The 22,489-nt window shown below is 40.7% G+C and overlaps 1 protein-coding gene across 1 annotated transcript; it reads left to right on the forward strand.

The window, feature by feature from the left end:
* The first annotated feature begins 1,595 nt into the window (after positions 1-1,595).
* LOC146373609 (extracellular calcium-sensing receptor-like) lies at positions 1,596-8,032 on the forward strand. Its single transcript, XM_084950113.1, has 8 exons — positions 1,596-1,735; positions 2,231-2,513; positions 2,614-2,903; positions 3,019-3,311; positions 5,922-6,127; positions 6,270-6,491; positions 6,913-7,036; positions 7,128-8,032. The coding sequence occupies exons 1-8, from the start codon at positions 1,677-1,679 to the stop codon at positions 8,030-8,032; spliced, it is 2,382 nt and encodes a 793-aa protein (XP_084806239.1). The 5' UTR covers positions 1,596-1,676.
* The last annotated feature ends 14,457 nt before the right edge of the window (positions 8,033-22,489 follow it).

Consider the following 22,489-nt stretch of genomic DNA (forward strand, 5'->3'; position numbering starts at 1 on the left):
ACATTTGGACAAGCCAGCTTCATTTTGGAATAAGGTGCTGTGGACTGATGAAACTAAAATTGAGTTATTTGGGCATAACAAGAGGCGGTATGCATGGCAGAAACAGAACACAGCATTTCAAAACAAACACTTGCCACCCACAGTAAAATGTGGTGGTAGTGCTGTGGGGCTGTGTGGCCAGTGCATATTAGCAAATTCCTGAAAACAATGTTCAAGAATCAGTAACAAAGTTGAAGTTGCACCAGGGCTGGATATTTCAACAAGACAACGACCCTAAACACTGTTCAAAATCTACTAAGGCGTTCAGGCAGAGGATCAAGTACAACATTCTGGAATGGCCATCTCACTCCCCAGACCTGAATATTATAGAAAATCTATGGTGTGAATTAAACGGGCTGTCCATGCTCGGAAACATATCAAACCTTACTGAACTGGAGATGTTTTGTAAAGATGAAAGGTCCAAAATACCTTCAACCAGAATCCAGACTCTCATTGGAAGCTATAAGAAGTGTTTGGAGGCATTATTTGTGCAAAAGGAGGATCTACTAAATATTGATGTAATTTTTCTGTTCGGGTTCCCAAATTCATGCACCTGTCTAATTTAGTTTAAGTAACTTTTGCACACTTTCTGTAAATCCTGTAAAGTCTATTTCACTTCTCAAATATCATTGTGTCCATCTGACATATGATATATTTAAATGAAATTGCTGATCCAAACAACCAATGATTTATGAAGGAAAATCATGAAATTTATCAAGGGTGCCCAAACATTTGCATACCACTGTATTTAACATTACGATCTTTATGTGCTACTAAACTCATGATAATAAGGTAATATAAGTTCACATTTTAGGATACTATTTTTATACTATTATGACTTTTGTGCTCTAAATTTTAATTCCTTTGTATTACTACAGATAGTAGTTACAGAGAAAAATCAATGTTAGAAGTAGTAATGGTTATGCAGTACAGTCATAATAAATCCCGACAATTCCAGAATTTTCTTGCCATTTACACTTTCCAAAAAATATATTTAAATTATTAATACTCTATGATATTTTTCTGTCAAAGGTATACCAACATAAGATCTTGTGTGATAATATATGTTTTTTTGCAAAAACAATTGGTGCAAAACCAAAAATATACACTCTTTCTGCTGTATGAAATATGAGTTAAGGATTAAAAATATGTTGATGTTCCAATCTAAATTAAATAAAGCTGTATTGTATCATTTGTCGTAGCCAATTATTATGAGGGAAATCTTGGGCCCAATCAAAACCATACTGTGAAGACTTAGAATGTCAACACTATGTAAGGGTTAATCCATGACCACATATTCTCAAGAAGATGAGAGGATGACGAAACCCCTTTGTTTGAAGACCTATATAAACCAATGGAAACAATGTGTGCCCATATACAGACAATTTTAGATGGAAATGGAGATTGCAGCTCTTGTAATTGGTCTGGTATTGGCTGTGTGTTTGTTTCACCTCAACTCAGCTGTTGCCTTTGCAGTGTGTCTAGATGGTATGAGACAAATGACTAGGCATATAGGAGCTCAAGATGGTACGATGGCATCCTCTCTGAACTGCAAGCTGCAGGGAAGCACTCGTCTACCTGCATTTTCAAAGGATGGGGACTTTGTTATTGGTGGTGATTTTTCCCTTCACGTCTACATGAACACAGTTTACAGTGACTACACCAGCATGCCTGAGCCTGCAAAATGCAAAGGAAGGTTAGTAAGTAAGAAAGTCAGTAATGGGAAGAAGAAGGTGTAAAAACACGTTGGACTGTATGAGGAGAGAAATGTTTTCATGTGTGTTATGTTCTATGGAACTACATTGATTCTGTGTAGTGTTAAATTTAAAAAAAAAAAAAGTCATTTATTCTTTATAAAATAATTTGTTGTGTTTTAAAAAACAGAAATTATACAATATGTTAAATAACAGTTTTATAAAGGAAATGATTTAAAGGAAATGATAAAGGAAATGCATTTAACTTAGTATATTTTAAAGGAAATGAAAAGACTTTAATTAGTAATCCATAATTTTCCACTAATTTCTTATGCTAATCTTTTGTGCTCAATTTAACTGGTCAGGCAACATTCTGATGAACATTTGATCAACAGATACAACCAGCAAATGATCCTGTTGTTGGTTCTATTTAACTTAAACTAAATCTACAGTCTATATTCTAACATTGACACAACTATTTTCAGCCTTTACACAAGTGAACTGCAATCATCACGTGCAATGGTTTTTGCCATAGAAGAGATTAACAACAGCACAGAGCTGCTGCCCGGAATCAGGCTCGGGTATCAGATCTATGACTCATGTGCATCAGTGCCTGTAGCAGTGCACATGGCATTTCAGTTTCTAAATAGCTTCGACCCTGTGTTTTCCATGGATAACAATTGCTCACATTCTGGTATGGTGATGGCTGTTGTTGGTGGCTCTGGGTCTACAACATCCATCAGTTTGTCCCAAGTCATCAGGTCCTTTAACATTCCCCAAGTAAATGTTTTCAATTTCTGTCAATTTTTGTATTTAACATATATATATGTGCATGATATTTGATTTTGCGGTGTGTGGTGTTTTATTTCATTTGGTTTAGGTTAGCCACTTTTCAACATGCTCATGCTTGTCTGACAAGCAGCAGTACCCAAATTTTTTCAGAACATTTCCCAGTGACCAGTTCCAAGCTGAAGCAATGGCCAAGCTGGTAAAACACTTTGGCTGGACTTGGATAGGTGCTGTTCGGTCAGATTCGGATTTTGGAAATAACGGCATGGCTTCATTTCTAAAAGCAGCACAGAAAGAGGGGATCTGTGTGGAGTACTCTCTTTCTTTCCATCGAACATACCCACATAGCAGAATTCAGAGAGTAGCAGATGTTATCCGCAGGTGTCCTCATCGGAGATATTATTTCCGCAAATATTAGATTTACTGTCTTCAAAATTACATTTTTTCATGCAGTTACACTTTAAAATGCTTCTAATGCACAATATTGTCTGTCAAGGTCTACAGCCATGGTTGTTGTGGCACTTCTATCTTTAGGGGACATGAGGGCACTGTTGGAGGAGCTATCATATGAGCCTTCCCCGTCTCGCCAGTGGATTGGCAGTTTCTGGGTAACTAACCCAGAATTAATGAGGTTCAGTTTCTGTGCTGGGGCCATTGGATTTGGGATTCCAAAGTCTATAATCCCAGGCCTCAGAGACTTCCTGCTGAATCTGTCACCCTCACAAGTGGCGTCTTCTCAAATACTTACTGAGTTCTGGGAGGATGCATTTAACTGCACACTGACCAAAAGTAAGACATTTTTCTTGGTTTAAATTATCTTGTCAACTGCTGATTTTACAAAGTCTAATGCTGCTTCATGGGCTGACCTATTTTCATTGAAAAGCTATGAATGGTGACCAAGTGTGAGGTGAGAATACAGGTGAAACTCCAAAAATTTTAATATTATGCAAAAGTTCATTTATTTCAGTAATTCATCTTAAAAGGCAAGGAAAGCAATATATGATATTAATATACTAATATAATATATTCCTGCAGCAGGGCCTCAAGGGTGGTCCAAACCTCTTCTCGCTCTTCTCTTTGCAAGAAAATTTAAATCCTTAAAATGTGGCCAAGCACAGTAGCTATCTTGAGCAACAGTTACTTGAGGGTAGCTATACGTTGTGAAGGTAATCTTAAATATCACCATGTAGTTTGAGTCATCATCGGAGACCTCCATGGTGTGATGCAGGTGGCAGAAAACAGATAACCCCCTGAACATGAGACATATGTCTCACCTCCAAGAATCTCAGTCACAAACCTGGAGTAGTAAAAGTAATTATTTTATTTTAACCCTATTTTGAAGAAACAGTAACAAAAAGTTAAAAAAAATAGTTTGATTTACTTGCATGGTTCAAGGACAGTCGCCACCTTTTGGAGTTTTACCAGCTCTAATAGAGTTAAAGTTACTAGCTTGTGCTTTTGATTGTCCAAAGCAGCAAAACTGCCTCTTGATTCTTTAGTAGATGAAACATCCTGTATGAGTGGCTCTTTCTGTTGCCCCAGTGGTGTTTGCTCCTAGTGTAGTTCCTCCATATTAGCAGGGCTGTCTGTAAGGCATCTAAATTTGCTTGCTTTTCAGTGTCATAAAGCTGTTGAATTTTACTTGAAATAGACTTTCGGCACGGCAGTTGGAAAATTGGGTCCCCTGATGATAACTGTAGTACATTTTCTAACCACCTGTCTTCTACCAATGATAGTGGTTTACAGTCAGAGCAATCCATTTTCTGAGAGAATTTGTTACTTTGTCCAATGTTGAATTGCTAATTTTGGTCCTGAAGCCAGTCATTTTATCAAGTTTGGGCTGCCGACACCTTTTGACTGCTAGAGTTCACAGCTCCCACAGTTTCTGTGCTCACTGCAACATGATTTGCATTTAGATGGTACCATAAGGTTGAAGTGTTTCGGTGGTATGCAAACTCCTTTTTTCACAGTTTGCACAAAACCACAATTATCATGCCTTCCATCGGTTGGGTAGTGTTTTGAAATTAAATTTGCCACCGATCATTCCTAGCAACGCACTTTCTTCTTATTCTTTGTAGCTCTGATGTGTGCATCACTGTAATCGATTTACCAGAAAATTGTGCATTGACAAAAGTTAGCTTTTGACTGGAATGCAAAGTGCAATTAAATGCGTAATTTTTTTATTACGTTGTTTTTTTCCAAATTAATTAATCGCAATTAACGCGTTAAATTCCCACTCCTAGTTTTTATATAACCAATTCAAAGTACTTACAGAACAATCTGGTGTTCTGCATTAAATAAGATAACACAAATTATTTTTGCTACTCCAAAAAAATATTTTTGTCCACTCTAACATAAAGGAGAACATCACAAGCCTGATAGCTGCAGGCCTGAAAGCAGGAGGTCTATCACTCCTCGTGTTTCAACCTGGAGGCAGCGTTTACATTGCAATCTGCCCTTGGTGGCATTTTGGCAGCAACTGCAACATTTAGCAGTTGCCTCATTGTTCTGACACACAAAACAAAACGATCGACTGTACGACACATTAACGACACACTCCAAACACGCTAATCTCTTGCATCTCAAAACTCTCTCTCTTTCTCTTTTGCTCTCTCGCCGCCGTCACTCCTAAAATTTCTCCCTCTTTCTAAGCAACCAATGCCATGTTGCCATATCATCTTTTGATTGGTCAACATGACACATTTTTCCACCAATAGGAAAAAATGTGTTTTTTTCTTTTCTTTCGTTTTTGATCGCAAGAAGAGAAGAGACTGCTTTCGAGCCCTTTCCTTAGAAAACACTGCAGTAAACATAACAAAACTCTGTTTTTTCAGACGCAATCAACACAGTTTAAAAACTGGTACATACTTTGAAGTTCACACTGTTAAAACAAGAAATGGAGACTAAGGGTTGTCCAGGGTTGACATAACATCTTGTTGCTGTGTCATCTTAAATTGGTCATGTGTAGTTTGAGTCAACATCAGAGACCTCCATGATGATATAGAGGTTTTTGAATAAAGTAGTCATGGTAAACTACTTTATTCTTCCTCAGCCAATCAGCAGCACTTGTGTGACTGTTCCCCCCCAGCTCCCGGTAAGATGAAGACAGCTTCAGTCGTCTGTGTGCTGAAAAATAGTAACGCATTCACACCGCATTTCCTTGTTAGTAACGGTAATGTGATTGTACGATAGAAAATGCAATTAGCTAGATTACTGTTAGTGTTATGTCCTATACTAATTATTCGTGGTAGGATTATTTTTCTTTTTTTTTTTTATTTTATGTTTTTTTATAAAATAAATTAGTTTCATGGTACCAGCATGATTTGCAACATTTATAAAGAGAACACATCTGAGATCTAGTTTAATTTTGACATCTGCTCTGTCTTTTTGTGATTTTAGATGCTGCTGCAAAGAAGAAAGTATGTGATGGAAATGAAGACATACAGAATCTGCAAAACCAGTACACTGACACATCACAGCTCAGAGTTACTAACATGGCGTACATGGCCGTGTATGCAGTAGCACATGCCATCCATAATGCAGTGTGCCAGGAAATTAATGGCACTGTAGAGTGTGACAAGTTAACCAAGTTAGAGTCCAAACAGGTCAGAAGAAATAAATATGTTGATGTCAGTGTCTTTCATGAACTGCAATATGAATTGATATGCAATATTAATATTTGTTATTGAAATATTGCATCTTTTTTTTTTTTTTGCTTTCCCCTCCCATTATCCCTAATTTTATCAGATTTTAATTGAGCTGAAGAAAGTAAATTTTTCCCAAAATGGCTATGATGTGTCATTTGACGCTAATGGGGATCCTGTGGCTATTTATGAACTGGTTAACTGGCAGAAAAGTGAAAACGGCGTGACTGAGATAGTGGCTGTAGGGCTGTATGATGCATCACGGCACGTGGGCCAGGAATTCCAGTTCGACAAAGACATTACCTGGATGGAGGGTAGCATGAAAGTAAGCAGTCAGAATTTGACAAACTTTAGTAATAATAATAATGGATTGCATTTCTATAGCGGTTTTCGAGACCCTCAAAGCACTTTTACAATTCTACTATTCATTCACTCACACATTTACACACTGGTGGAGGCAAGCTACAGTTGTAGCCACAGCTGCCCTGGGGCAGACTGACAGAAGCGACGCTGCCATATCGCGCCATCGGCCCCTCTGGCCATCACCAGTAGGCGGTAGGTGAAGTTTCTTGCCCAAGGACACAACGACCGAGACTGTCCAAGCTGGGGCTCAAACCGGCAACCTTCTGATTACAAGACGAACTGCCAACTCTTGAGCCACGATCGCCCGATCGATTAGTAAACAACAACACACAGCTGCATAGTAAATATTTACGTTTATTCTGCAACCTTTATGTCTTTGACAGGTGCCAGTGTCAGTGTGCACGGACAGTTGTCCTCCAGGAACTCGTAAAGTGTTGCAGAAAGGAAAACCCATCTGCTGCTATGACTGTACAGCATGTCCTGAGGGAGAGATTAGTAATAGCACAGGTAAAGAGAAATGATTATGATGCATTTAAAATGTTTCATTGTGTATATATGAAAATCAAGAAAAAATTGTATTTATTTGTTTTTTATCCAGATTCGACTGATTGTTTACCTTGTCAAAAGGAATTCTGGCCTAACAAAAAGAGAGACACTTGCATCCCTAAGCCTGTGGAGTATCTTTCCTTTCAGGACCTCCTAGGAATTATCCTGGCTACATTCTCAGTCATTGGTGCCTGTCTGACCATCGTAACTGCGGCTGTATTCTTTTGTCACAGGAAAACTCCAATTGTCAGGGCCAACAACTCTGAGCTGAGCTTCCTGCTGCTCATCTCACTGACTCTGTGTTTCTTATGTTCATTAACTTTCATTGGAGCACCATCAGAGTGGTCCTGCATGCTGTGTCACACTGCGTTTGGGATTACCTTTGTACTCTGTATCTCCTGTGTACTTGGGAAAACTATAGTGGTTTTAATGGCTTTTAAAGCTACAATTCCAGGTAGCAATGTCATGAAATGGTTTGGTCCTCCACAGCAAAGAATGACTGTTGTGTCTTTCACCTTTATTCAAGTTTTGATATGTACTGTTTGGTTAGTAGTGAGCCCTCCCTTTCCAATAAAAAATCTAACCGCATACAAGGAGAAAATCATATTGGAATGTGCATTAGGCTCTGCTGTTGGCTTCTGGGCTGTGCTTGGATACTTAGGCATACTGGCTGCCTTTTGCTTTGTGTTAGCAGTCTTAGCCCGCAAATTACCTGATAATTTCAATGAAGCCAAGCTTATCACCGTCAGCATGTTGATATTTTGTACTGTCTGGATCACATTTATCCCAGCATATGTCAGCTCTCCTGGGAAATTCACTGTAGTTGTGGAGATTTTTGCAATTCTGGCTTCCAGCTTTGGTCTAATAATGTGTATATTTGCTCCCAAGTGTTTTATCATATTGTTTAAGCCTGAGAAGAACACTAAGAAATATTTAATCAACAAAAATCAGTCATAGTATAGAGCTTGCTAATGTTCATCAATTCCTGTTCTGACAAGTGAGTCGTGTGACACATGAGAATGTCAGGGATAGGGTGAGTTGGAAGCTGATGATCTACTGTGGAGACCCCTAAACAGCGTAGACAAAAGAAGAAGGACTAGGAATAATACTGTGGAAACCAAATTTAACAATTCCCAAGAGGCAATAACGTATAGTATTGTGAGTAGTAAAATGTACTTTTCTATGGGGCATTTCAAACAAAACATATTACCTTATTATCATGAGTTTAGTACCATATAAAGATCTTAATGTTAAATATAAGTTCAGATTTTAGTATACTTTTTTCTATACTATTATGCTGATAATAATCCTGGTCCTTTGTTTGAACGTGATGATGTGATTATTAAATATCTTTTTCAGTGATGCTGTGGCTTATTTCCCAGAAACAATGTTTAGTTTCTATGTAAAAACCATAAATCAGGAAGGCATAATAAAGAAAACTACACATTTCTTTTTTATTTTGTAGTAATAACAGATTGATCAATGCCATGAGGTATAATGATTGTCTATATGCGGTAATATAAGGCGCTTGGAAAGAAAGTAACTAGACTTCTTTGAGTTTTTTGAAGGTGTTTCATCTCTCATCCAAGAAGCTTCTTCAGTCCTAAACCAGATGGTCCCAGATATTTAATTCCTAGTGGGAGTTGTCCCTTAACAAGGTTGTTGATCCACTATTGATCATGTACCTCACCACATGCAGCAATGTGTGAAAAAGGCATGGGTCATTATGAGCAGATGTTTCAGGTGAAGTTATTGTGAGACCGTGCCTCGCCCTATTATGTGACCCACTGAGAGCATATGACCGAAGATGTGAACTTCATTGTTGGTACCTACAGTGCAGTTTTGAGATCTCTTTCCAGGCGCCTCAAACCCCATTCAGATCTTGCATCAGGTGATCTCAATGAGTCATGAACCTTCCGAATATGGAACACAGTCTTCTGTCCCCCTTCTGTGCTTCATCACCCCCAAAATGAATCAGAGCACCCCCAAAGATTTCTTACTTTTTTTTGACAATATTTGCTGTTTGTGTGACACACTACTAAAAATATAAAAAGCATACAGTACTTGTTTGAGACATAACATTTTAACAACAAAAGTATAGATAACCCCCCTCCCAAAATGGTTTGTTCCAACTTGGCTCTCCTCTGCTCTGGCTCTAGCGCCGTTGCTGCCAGAGCGATGGTGGCTGAGACGCAGCGGACCGGAGGTGTAAGTGCCTGGCTTAAAACAGGACATATTAGCTGCATTTAACCTTCAGTTACTCTTTATATAGTTAGGTAGGAGTCAGACCATTTTTCTTTTTAGCTGAAAAACATTACACCAGGTAACCTGCTGTGTTGAAAACTTGTTTTCTGACAATGTTTGCTACCCTACAATCCGTCCAGCTCTGTAGTAAATTCAGCGACATTTGACCGTCCTGTTGCTCCCATTCAAATTTATACAGCCTATTTAAAATCTAAAACTTTAAATTGTCCGCAGCCTACTGTTGGTTACCACTGTCCTGTTTGTAATGAATACTAACTAGCTAACTGACTGAATGCCCATTAACCTTATAACTCCTGTTGTGTGTGTGCGCGCGTGTGTGTGTGTTTGTGTACAGAGAGACAGCCAGGTTCATAATGGATATAAGGAAGTTTTTTCAAAAAAAGGAGCCACATTCAGGTAAAAGTGTAAAATCAAATGATCCGTCAATCAAGAATAATGTTGGATCAGTGTTTCAATATTTATATCTTTTATTAGATGTTCATGTGGTTTGGTTATTTGCCTTTTGGTTGAAAGTAGACTGAGAGAGGACTTTTTGTTAGTGATCTTAATAGAATTTTTTTCATATTAATGTAATTTTTCATCTAATTGAATCTATTTGTGTATGATTGTCAGTCCAAAGAGGGAGAGAGGAAAGAGGGGAACGTGAGGAGAAAGTACAAGGTCAGGAAGAACCAGGTAAGAAAACAGACAGGGAATAGTGACAGGCAAAACAGAAACTGTTAAACTGACAAAGAGAAAAAAAAACTGATTTTACTCACACAATCTGGAAGTTGTGTCCTCCCTATATTAAAGCTGCTATACAGAATCTGCAAAACAAACTGGGTTGAAACATTTTTGATCCTCTTTAACAACATTCCAACATAACATTGTAATTGATTGGACAGATTAAAATGAATGATATATTTTTATGTGGTTCAGCCACAACTCTACTAAAACCTCAGCCAGTAATAGGTAGGCCAACTTTTGGACTGTCCAGTTGTCTGTATGACTGCCGCAGTACGTAGATCACATTTGCACACTATCAGAAAGTGCCAAACGGTGCCCTGGTGGAGTGAGGAGCTGTAAAGAGAAGCAGAATGCTCTGTTTATATTCTAAAAATGTTTTAAGCTTGTTTCAAAGATTCAGTACAGCAGCTTTAAATGTTTTCCAAAAGCACACATACACTTATCAGTGTTTCTCAAACTTTTTACAGTGTGTACCACCTGAGAAAAATGTCAAGCTCTCCTAAGTACCACTATGAAAGCATGAAACTCATAAATCTTACAACATAAAATTATTATTATTAAATTAGTGAAATTAGTATCTGCAATAAAGATTTTTTCGTACATTGTATACATTCTACCACAGGCAAAGTTGCCTCCATTTTTATAGTTTTTATTAATATTTTGTAATAATTTATTTGTAATAATTTATTCTGTTTTGGGAGTGTTTTTTTTATGCATCTGTATTATATTATACATACACATTAAAAGTGAATCTCTGTCCAAAAAGTGCACTCAGTTTACTTTTTACTCACTATGAGCATCATTCATTATTCTCCCCCGGTAATTAAGGTTAGGATATGTATTTTTTCTAATCCATTCTTCTTTTGCAGCATTTAAATAACCTTGATCAGATTTGATGGTTTTGTTACAGACTTTTCAAAAAAGTGTTTTGCTTTTCTTTCACAAATGCGGGGATTAAATTGTGTTAAAATGTACAAAACAGTGATGTCATGTTTTGTGACAAGAACCCAGGCACAGAGAGACTTGATGAATTTAAGAATCTTATGATTTAATAAAGAAATTTGCAGACTTGCACAGAGATGGTAAAATTATGATGACTGATAACGGAGACGAAGACAACAGACGATGAGGCCAGGGAGGAACAGGGGTTTATATGCACCAAAGTGACAGTCAGAGAGAACTCGGGACAACATTTAAGGATGCAGGGACTGACAGAGACAGGTTTATCTTGCTTGGCTGGGCAGCTCTCTGGGTGCTCAGCACCCCCAAAGCTCTGATCCTAGAATTGCCCCTGCATAGCGCATAGTCTAAGCTTTATGTTCCATAGTCTGGCCTCTTAGCCTTCACAGTTCATAGCTTTCACAGTTCATAGCCGTCACAGTTCATAGCCATCACAGTTCATAGCTTACACTATTTCCTGCTTTGCAATTAAACTAAGCACTGTAAATAAAGCACTGTATTCACGCCAGCTTTGCCTCTCTCTGTGTCTGCACTCACCGCCTGGCCCTCTTGGCTGTAACACTTTCTCACCTGTCTTTCTGTCTCCTTTCACTTTTTAAAGGTTGCTATGTTAGAAAAAATATTTTGCCCTGCCATGCTGTTTATTGATGTGGTAAATAAATAGTTTATGAAAATATCACTAAATCTGTCATTTATTATTTTAATATTCAGTAATGATCATGTCTCACCTCTAGTCTTCTCTGTCTTAATTTCAGGTTTCCACCATGTGTTGTAGATAGTTCAGGAGGTTAACAAAACCAAGCAGTCTTTGGGTTTTGGCTAAGTACTGTTTATTAGATTGATACATATATATCAACAAGATAGTGTACATCACTGTCACAACAGTGTTTGTTTTCATTCAAAGGATTTATGGTTTTTCCTATAATGGTGGGCTGGTCTCTAGTCAAAATGCCCAGGCCGATTTTTTTGTCCCAGTCCAGCCCTGTATGCATCTCATCTGCAGTCTGGAGTTACCTACATCTTCCTACTCAGAAGGCAGAATTTCCGAGTTCTGAGTACAATTGAAAGCACCACAACTGCTGTTTCCGTATTGGACCTAAAAAGCGCACATGACGCTGTGACGTAGGCTAAAATCATGGCGACAGTCGACGATGGTCCAGGCGTGTGATTTCTCTCGTGGAAATATGCACATAATTTTTTCCTTTCTGTTGCTAGGTGGCACAGTGCACTTGTGACAGGATAGTGCTAACATGTAAGCAAGCTAGAAGACTGGCATCCTTGCTGGGTATCCGGTTAGGGAAGCAACACATTAATAAGAGAATTCTGAGTAAAACCAACGTTACTTTCCCTAGTAACTAGCTACTTTGAAAGTAACGAGTACCTTGAAGTAACTGAGTTACTTTTGATAGAAGTAACTAGTAATGTAAATAAGTTACTAATTTAAAGCAACTTACCCAACGCTGTTTATTACTATTACTGAAGGCTACTCGCCACACCAATACCAACTAGATTTTTAAATCTTAGTATAAAATGAGTAACAGTAGGGTGGACATTAGGTAAAGCTGCACTTTTTGCAGCGATCTCGTATAGAAAACTATTCCGTGCGTATAAAACGGGTTCGTAGCCGAAAACTAGCTCTACTTTGTTGTCTGGGTCAACTTTGCTAGCGAGAGACAGAGAGAGGAGTTGAAAGGCTGCTTCAACAAAACGTTTTTTTTTTTTCGGAGGAAAAAATGAACACAATGTACAGTCGAGTCTTAATAGCTTACTTACAACTGGGCTCGTCAGGCACTCTTTGGCTGCAGTGGAAATTATTATATTTACATGCTTCCATCTCCCATTTATGGTTGGTGACAACTCGTACTTTTTGACTCTCCTTTTTCTCCCTCCCTCACGCTCACAGGCACATAACGGGTATGGCAGTCCATTCTCCCTGCAGCACGTAATACACTGCCCATGAGGCTACATTCTTTAGGGCTATGTCTATACTCTGCCTATAGCCTTCATTTTAAAAAACTTTTCAAACAATAATTAAAAAAAAAAAAATTATTCGCTTTATTATGCGGGTCGCAAGTAGGGGTGACATGGGCTGAGACTGCGATTGACACACAGGCATTAGAGCCTCTTAATGCGTGTTTTATTTGGGTTTCTACCGGTGTGGAATTACTAAAAATAGAGAGGGCATAGCCCAACATATGAAACAGAAAAAGACTGCAGTGTAATCCATTTATTTCAACAAAGTAATTGTATTCTGAATATCACCTTTTTAAACGGTAACTGTAACGGAATACAATTACTCATATTTTGTATTTTAAATACGTAACGCTGGTATGTATTCCGTTACTCTCCAACACTGTGTAAATGCAGAAAAAAAAACATGCATGGCTAGTATTGAGGCATAAATAATTCATATTTCACTACAACATCGCATGAATTTTCTGAAAAATATAAAATAATTAAGGATTTCAAATTTTGTGAGCAGAGGTCTGTACTGCAAAGAAAATTCAACAGACCCAGGGCATTCTGTAGTTATCTGGTTTTACTTAATTACCCCAGAGTGTCCCCTCTACATTCACAGGAAAGGTAAGGTGATTGTAGCTTCTGACTGACAAGAAACATAAGTGCACTGGAAGCAGAGTGACCAAACACTGGAGATAGCTACATATGATGAACAGTTATAATGTGGGAATGCTGGACTGCATCTGCCGGAGATGCAATAAGGAGAGATGAATAATGCTCTTGGATTGGCTGCTTTCAAACCTCCTGCTTCTGAGTACCGGAGAATTTCACCATACCAAGCTAGTTTTCCTCTAAAAAAAATTATGAAGAATGTTTGCAGTTTCCACGAAATTGCAGGGGTTTTCGCAAACAGTTGTTAGAGTGAGAGGAAAAATCCGTGAACAACTAAGGCAATGAAGTTATGGAGGTATACTGTAGGACAAATACATATTAAAGGGAATTTTTAAAAGATTAAATACACAGCAGAGCACTGCAGGACACTTTCAGGATTAATGCTTATGGAACAACAACATTGTTGTTTTGGTTTTCACTACCAGGCACAGGAGAATAATAATATATCAGACCAAATGATAAATATTATTAGTTTCTATGTTTTCTAATGAAAAGTGTGTGACTATTTCTCTTTTATTTTGTTATCTCTAGGAAAGTAGCTTAACAAACTTCAATTTAAAGCAGTGGTTCAATTTTAGAAAACAAAAATTTGTAGAAGCAATGTTATCTTCTCTCCTGTTGCATTTTGCTGTGATTGGGTGATCTTATGATGACTCATAGAAAATTATTAAATGACACAAGCATCAGAGATATTAAAGCACTTAATTGCTGTTTCACAGACCATGCTAAAGGACCACTGGTTTCATCACACAGTTTTTTATGAGTTTACCGTGAATGATGCAATCAACTTTTATGGGTAATTTTCTTTGGGTGTTTTTACATGTCTTCTTTAATACTGTTTGTATTATGTTCTTTGATATTAACACTATAGGTAACAGACTAAGTCACTAAGTGTGGAGGGAGGTGTTGTGGAAAAAAAAGAAGCTGCAATGACAGAGCCAATGCATGGTTTAAAGATAAGGGGAACGAGAAGTGTCGATTCTAGTTTATCTCAGTGTGTAAAACTGGGAGGCAGTGAGCGCCCAGCCTTGCAATGCTGATCGCTAAATTGATTATTTGGACCGAAACCCATTCTCTGGCGGTTCTAATCGATTTGGGTGCTGAACAAAGCTTTATGGACACCAAGTTAGCTCATCAGCTCAACATATCCACAGAAGCCTTGCCTCATGCTCTCTGTATCTGAGGTTTATCCTGCCACCGTCTCCCTGACATCACGCATGCTACCGAACTCGTCACACTCATTCCTTCCGCTAACCATTCAGAAAGAATCAGCTTCTTTACTTTTGCTGCACCCCAGACACTACTCGTTCTCGGTCACCCCTGGTTACTGCAGCACAACCCCTAGATCAAATGGAAGAAGGCATGCATGTCTGGGTCGGGGGAGGAGTGTCACATATGACCTGTTTGAAATCTACCACGCCACCTAAATCTGCCAATAAACCATCTTTGCCTTCCGAAACACCTGATTTGTCTTCTGTGCCACCTATTTATCACGATTTAGCAGAAGTGTTTCAGAAATATACAGCATTATCTTTACCCCCGGATTGGCCTTACGACTGCGCCATCGACCCGTTTCCTGGAGCTCAGTTGCCCACTGACTGAATCGCATCCAGAATCAAGCAATAGAAACATATATTACAGATTCGCTTGCAGCAGGCATCATTCAGAGCTCGTCATCTCCAGTAGGCACAGGTTTCTTCTTTTTCGAGAAGAAGGACAAATCCTTGAGAGCATGCATAGACTATCGCGGATTAAACATCATAACAGTAATAAAACAAGTATCCATTACCTCTGCTCTCCTCTGCTTTTAAGCTCCTCCAGGGAGCCACTATTTTCAGCAAGCTTGACCTGTTGAACGCCTATCACTTGGTAAGGATCCGTGGAGATGATGAGTAGGAAGACGGCGTTCAATACGTACCTTGGACACTTTGAGTACCTGGTGATACCGTTCGGCCTAACCAGTGCACCGGCCATGTTCCAGGCCCTGGTGAACGACGTGCTAAGGGATTACATTCAAATTCTCCTACCTTGATGGTATCTTAATCTTCTCTAAGTCAGTTTCAGAGCATGAGAACCATGTCAGACAGGTCTTGGAGCATCTCCTGGAAAACAGACTCTTTGTGAAAGGTGAAAAGTTCCAGTTTCATGTCAATACAGTTTCCTTACTTTGTATACTACCTTGAAGCGACTGTTGTTGTGGTTTGGACCTATATAAATAAAATTGAATTGAACTGAATTGAACCGAGTAAAACCTCTCCCGAGGCCCAATCAACCTTCTCTTACATTAAGGAGCAGTTTGTCGCTGCACCAGTCCCAACCGGACCTCAGCCTGCAACTCGTGGTGGAGGTGGATGCCTCTGACTCTGCGGTGGGGGCTGTACTCTTGCAACAAAGGGATGGTAAGCTTCATCTATGTGCTTTTTTTCTCTCACCGTCTAACCCCACCAGAGAGAAACTACAATGTCGGTGAGCAGGAATCAAGCTGGCATTGGAGGAGTGGAGGCACTGGTTGGAGGGCACAGCTCAACCATTCATTGTTTGGACTTATCACAAGAACCTGGCATACCTGCAGTCAGCAAATCATTTAAATGCTTGTCAAGCCAGGTGTGCTCTGTTTTCACTCGTTTCCATTTTTCCATCACCTGGGTCCCGTAATGTCAAACAGGACGCCTTGTTACGCCAGTTTGCAGTCACCGAAGGCAATGCTGACCCAGCACCAGTTCTTCCAGCTTCTTTCGCTATTGGGTCACTTGGGAGATTGAGTCCACCAGGCCCAGCGGACCAACCCAGATCCTGGGAATGGACACCCAGGTTGGCTCTTTGTGCCTGCTTCCATTTGCGCTCACGTACTGCATTGGGGACACACGGCCTGATTTACCTGTCATCCTGGGATGCACCGCACCATTGCCTTCCTGCAACAGTACTTCTGGTGGCTAACGCTGTCTCGAAACGTACGTGAATATGTCCTGGCCTGCTCTGTTTGTGTCCAGAACAAGTCCTCCAGCTGACCGCTGGGTTGTTGCAGCCTCTGTCCACGCCATCCCAACCCTGGTCACACATAGCCCGGGACTTTGTCACCGGATTATCCACCTCTGGAGGTAACAACTAAATGCTCACCATTGTCAATTGGTTCTCCTCCAAGACAGCTTACTTCGTGGCCTCCCTAAACTTCACACCTCCCTAAACTGGTCCTGGAAACCAGGCAATTGCTCACAGCTCACGTGGCATTCGGGAGGACATGGTATTAGACCATGGACCACAGTGTGTCTAGCCTTCAGACAGGATCTGAAGAGAAGTTCCTCGCTGGGCGCTAAGGTCAGTCTCTCATCTGGATTTCATCCCCAGAGTAACAGGCAGACCGAGCACACCAACCAGGAGTTGGAGGCTGCTGCGCTGCATCGCCTCCTTAAACCAAACGATCTGAAGTGAGCTGCTGCCATGGATCAAATACGCCGACAACAGCCTCACGTCCTCAGCTACCGGTCTGCCACGTTTGAGGCCTCATTAGATTTTCAGCCCCCGTTGTTCCCGGCTATCGAAGATGAGGACACTGTCCCATCTGTCCAGGTCCATCTGCACAGGTGCCGTCGGGTATGGAGAACCACCAAATCTTGTTTCAGTCAAGCTTAAACTTCCCCATAACATGAGAATACACAGTGTTTTCCATGTGTCACAAATAAAACGTATACTCTCCAGTCCCTTGTGCCCTCCTGCCAGGCCCCCTTCACCCGCCTGGGTTGTGGATAGGCTGACTGCCTACTCTATCGCTCGCATAATGGACTCTCGGTGTCTGGGGCGCGGATGAGGGCTCCAGTCCGGAAGAACGTTCCTGGGTTTCTCGGTCCATCTTGGACAAGACTATGTTGCAGGAGTTTCATAAACTGTTAACTTTTATTCTAGGAGCTGGTGTGCTCTTGAGTCCGTTTGGTCCGGTGCCATTTAGTGCTATGCTTTCATTTCAGAGTGCAATACGACATTAACTGCAAAATTTTCAAAAAGAATTGGAAAAATTGGGGTGTTCTAAAACGTTTGACTGGTAGTGTGCGTTTACCTAAATCTTATGTCATTGAATATTGCCTGTGAATAAACCTTATGAATCTAGACAAGAGTTCAATTTCTGAGTGCCCAGTTCCAAGATAATGCATTAGCCAAGCTGGTAAAATACTTTGGCTGTCACAGTACTGGGTTTGTGACCCAGTATTTGTGTGTGGCGGAGGTGTGGTCCCGGGCCCAGCTGCAGGGGAGCCATGGTGCAGTGAACTGGTCCAGCACTCTTCGTGTCCTATGGAGGATCAGAAGAGCCGGTCCAGCGCTGCCTCGTTTCCACTGGAGGTTCAGAAGAGCCGGTCTAGAACTCCCTCATTTTAGGTGGAGGCTCAGGAGAGCCGCTCCAGCCCCCCCGCAGCTTCCATGCCGCTGTCTGTGTCTGCTGGAGGCTCAGGAGAACTACTTCAGCACTTTCTCATCTCCACTGGGGGCTCTGGAGAGTCCGCCCAGCCGTCGCCCGTCTCTGCTGGGGGCTCTGGAGAGTCTGCCCAGCCTTTGCCAGTCTCCACTGGGGGCTCTGCAAAGTCCAGCCAGCCATCAGATCAACCACCTATGGCTGCCACGCCACCCGCAGCTCAACCACCTGTGGCTGACACGTTGCCCATAGCTTGACCACTTACGGCTGCTGCACCGCCTGCTGCTTGACTGCCTGCGGCTGCCAAGTTCCGTCTCTACCAGAGGTCAACAGGTCGTCTGGTCCAGCTCCGTCTCTGCCAGCACGCCAACATGTCCATGTGGTGTTCGGCCTACACGTCCACGTCCATCAACCAAGCTACACCGATGCCAACCATCCCCCAAGCCACACCAATGACGGGCGCCATCCAAGTCACCTAAAGCTCTTCGTTTCGGTCATCTCCTTTCTCTGCTCTCAGATCTCTCAGATCTGTTGGCCAAGGATCTTTCCCGAAAAGGTGGCCTCCTGGGTGTCTGTAGCTCAGGAGTTAGGGCAGGTCACCTACTGATCGAAGGTTGGTGGTTTGATCTCCTCCAGTCTGCATGTCAAGTATCCTTGGGCAAGATACTAACCCCAAGTTGCTCTCCGATACATCCATCGGACTATGAATGTGTGTGAATGTAGTTAGAAAGCACTATGTATAGAGAAAGTGCTTGTGAGAATGGGTGTGATTGGATGAACATGGCATGTTGTATACAGCGATTTGAGTACTCCGGAAGAGTAGAAAAGCGCTATATAAGAATCAGTCCATTTACCATTTACCATCTAAACTGTGTTGTCGCTGCCGCTTTCCATGCAGTCGGCCTCCGGACCTGCTCCACCTGTGTAGCCACCACATCTCATGCGGTTGGCCTTGTCAACATGAGGTGCTTTGTCTCAGGTGCCGCCGCTGGCTCCGCAGTTGGCCTCCAGAACTGCTCTGTCGCTGGTTCCGCGGTCGGCCTCCTGAACTGTTTTGCTTTGGACTGTTTTTTTGGAGTCCTCTGTCCTGGACTGCCCGCCACCTGCCCGGGTTGGGTTGGACATTGTTTTGTTTGTTATTTGTAGGGGTGTCTGGAAGGGTATCTGTCATGACCCAGTTTTTGTGTTTAGGTTCTTCTATTCTTTGATTCAGTTTTATTCATGTTCTCCTTATTGGTCTTGATGTGTTATATGCTTAGTTTCTAGTCTTTAGTTTTCTGTCACTGTCTTCCTTGTGTACCACGTTTAGTTACTGTTGCCTCTGTGTTTCATGTTCCCTCTATTCCCCTAGTCCAGTGGTGGGGAACTCAAGGCCTCAAGAGCTGGTGTCCTACAGGTTTTAGATATAACCCTGGGTCAGCACACCTAAATCAAATTATTAGTTCATTACCAGGCCTCTGCAGAACTTAAAGAATACTCTATGGGTTGGGATTGCATAGGGCATACAGAGTTTTCGGGTTGGACCTGCATAGGGCGCACTAGACAGAGGCTGGGGCAGCACAGGATACTCAGGACACAGGGCACACTGGACACCCAAATGCAGACTAAGAGACAGTCAGAATTCTTGCTCTGTTTTTTTCATTCTGTCATGAAATAATAAACCTGGACACATGGCATGACGTAGTAACAAAGAAGACAAACAAACAAGGAATGAATGAAAATGCACAGACTAAATACACACAGGAGGTGATGAGGGATGGTGGAAACACATGGGGAAACGACTGACACAAATGAACATGACGCCACTGGAAGCAAAACTAAACACACTGAACATTGCGCACAAGACCTTCAAAATAAAACAGGAAACATGGAGAGAAATAACCTGGGACATGCAAGCTGGACAGGAGAGACAGGGAGCGGGGGAACATGGGAACATTGATAAACATGATAGGCAGGAGAAATGGAATGAACATGAGGTGAACATGGGAACGGAAAAGGGACATATACATATAAACACAGAGGGGGACACAGGGCAGAGACACAAGGGGAACCTAAATGGACAAGGAGACTACACATGACAAACAGAGGAGACTGAATGAAACACAAGAAGGGAAACATGTAAACAAGATGAGAAGACAGGAGACAGAGAAAGCTTAAGATAACGAAATGAGACTTGAACATGAACAATAAACATCAAAATATAAGAAAACTCAAAACACTGGGTCAAACGACCCAGGATGGTGAAAAGCACTAACAGAACTGTAAAAACCTATCATCAAACTCCAGACTGTACATACAGATGGATTTTTCATTGTGACTGGTGACTTTAATCTTGCAAATGTTGAGACAGTACCACCCAAATAGTACCAACATGTGGACTTTGCTACAAGAGGAGAGAACTGCTTGGATAAAGTGTACACCAAAATGTGTGATGTCTACAAAGCAGCTGTGCACCCTCACATCATTTCTTTAGACAAGACTACAGTGTTGATGCGGCCTTCATACACATCACTGCTGAAATGCACCAGACCTGCCAGAAGAACCATCAGACTCTAGCTGAGTGGAGTTGTCTCAGCACTGCAGGATTGTTTTGAGTACACAGACTTACACATGTTTAAAGATGCAGCTACTCATGATAGCTGTGTGAATTTGGATGAGTACACTGAATCTGTGTCCTCCTTCATCGGAAAGCACACAGAGGATGTCACCATCTTCAAGCACATTACCACAAGAAGTAAAAAAAAGCCCTGTTTTTTCATCAAGACATTAGTGAGAGAGATGTATAGGGAAGAGAGAAGAATGGTGTGTTTCGGTCAAGGAATAAAGCTAATCTTAAAACAACCAGGGCCAAACTCTTCCGTGCCATCCAACTTCAAAACACATATATGCAAAAATGATCCAGAGTCGCTTTAGCAATACAAAAAACTCTCAGTTTATGGCAGGGCATTCAAGGCATCAACCAGTACAAGTCTTCATCAAGCATCACAATATTTATGAGTGTTTTAAGTTGTAAACTGGTCAGATTTGACCCGAACATGACAGGAAGGCTAGACACAACAGGGTAAAAATAAAAGACCACATACCCCCCCCCCCCCCAAAAAAAAAGAATAATAATAATAGAGATGCATTAACAAAGACTTGACAAGAGACAAGAGGATAGGAAGGCTAGACTTAAACCCAAGGAATTCAAAATATAGACAAGAAACTAACAGAAAACCAGATTACAATGGTAGCAAAAACAAAACCCTAAACACAGAGGATTTACAATAATGGGGAAAAATCAGCAAGGAAAAAAAGTAACCAATAAACAAACTAGTGCAAAACCCAAAACTCTGGGTCAAAGATCCAGGGCCATGGCCAGCATTAGCCTTTAAATTTCCAGCATTATGGTCCAGTCAGTCATATCATACACTAATCTATTTATAGCAGCTGTCAATTGGAATTCTCATATCCCATCCCATGTTCATAAATTCTTGGTCTATGTCATCATCATATAGTTTTATACATAAAAAAACAGTAAAAAAAATTAAATAATCTTTTTAATGTGTTTATTACCAGTTTTAGGAGTGAAGACTTTTTTCTTTTCTTTTCTTTTTTTCTGACCCTGTGTTTGGAAATGTGTAGCCAATTAGATCATGGCATGAAAATCTCAAAATATACACTTAATACCAAATCAAGGAAAACAAAATAATTTTTTAAAAATCTCTAGAACACAATAGAAGAATATTTAGAAAATTTTGACACGTCTCTGGAGCTGCATCAGATATAGGGTTTTTTGGCTTTAGATTTGACTTTACTATCATCAGTATAATCAAATCAAACCCATCTATAGTGCTATACATGATCTCTCCATTCTCATAGACATGCTCTGTGTCCATTTTTTAACCCATGTTTCGAAAATGCAACTATATATCAATAAATGTCCGCTCTTAAAATTTACTTATTCGATTTTTTTTTTGTCTCGTCTCGTTCATTACTCCCAGCTGTGTGTAATCTACCTGTGTTTCTCTGAGTGTATTTAAGTCGTGTCTTCTGTCATTGTAGTCGCTTGTCCGTCTGTGTATCCACCATGTCTCACTCGTGTGTTTTCCCTGCTGTCAACCATCGTCTGCCTCAGCTTGCTCTCATTCTTGTTCAGGTTCGTGTCCAGTAGTTAGTTTGTTCCCAGTATAGTTTAGTCCTTCCTCCGTTTGCCATTTGTCCATTTTTATTTTGTGTTTAATAAACCACCTTCACACCTTTACAAGTGCCTGCATTTGGATCCTCCTTTATCTATCAATCAATCAATCAATCAAAGCTTTATTCGCCACATGCAGGTTGCCCTGCAGTGAAATGGGACCCCCCCCCCCCCCGACCTTACACACGCAACACAGACATTATATGGGGATACAAGTCGGAGATCGGTAGCGTTACAGAAAAAACACTGAAAT

The sequence above is a fragment of the Perissodus microlepis genome, chromosome 14 (assembly GCF_051167445.1).
Source record: "Perissodus microlepis isolate ML-2025 ecotype Zambia chromosome 14, ASM5116744v1, whole genome shotgun sequence".
Lineage (NCBI taxonomy): Eukaryota > Metazoa > Chordata > Actinopteri > Cichliformes > Cichlidae > Perissodus > Perissodus microlepis.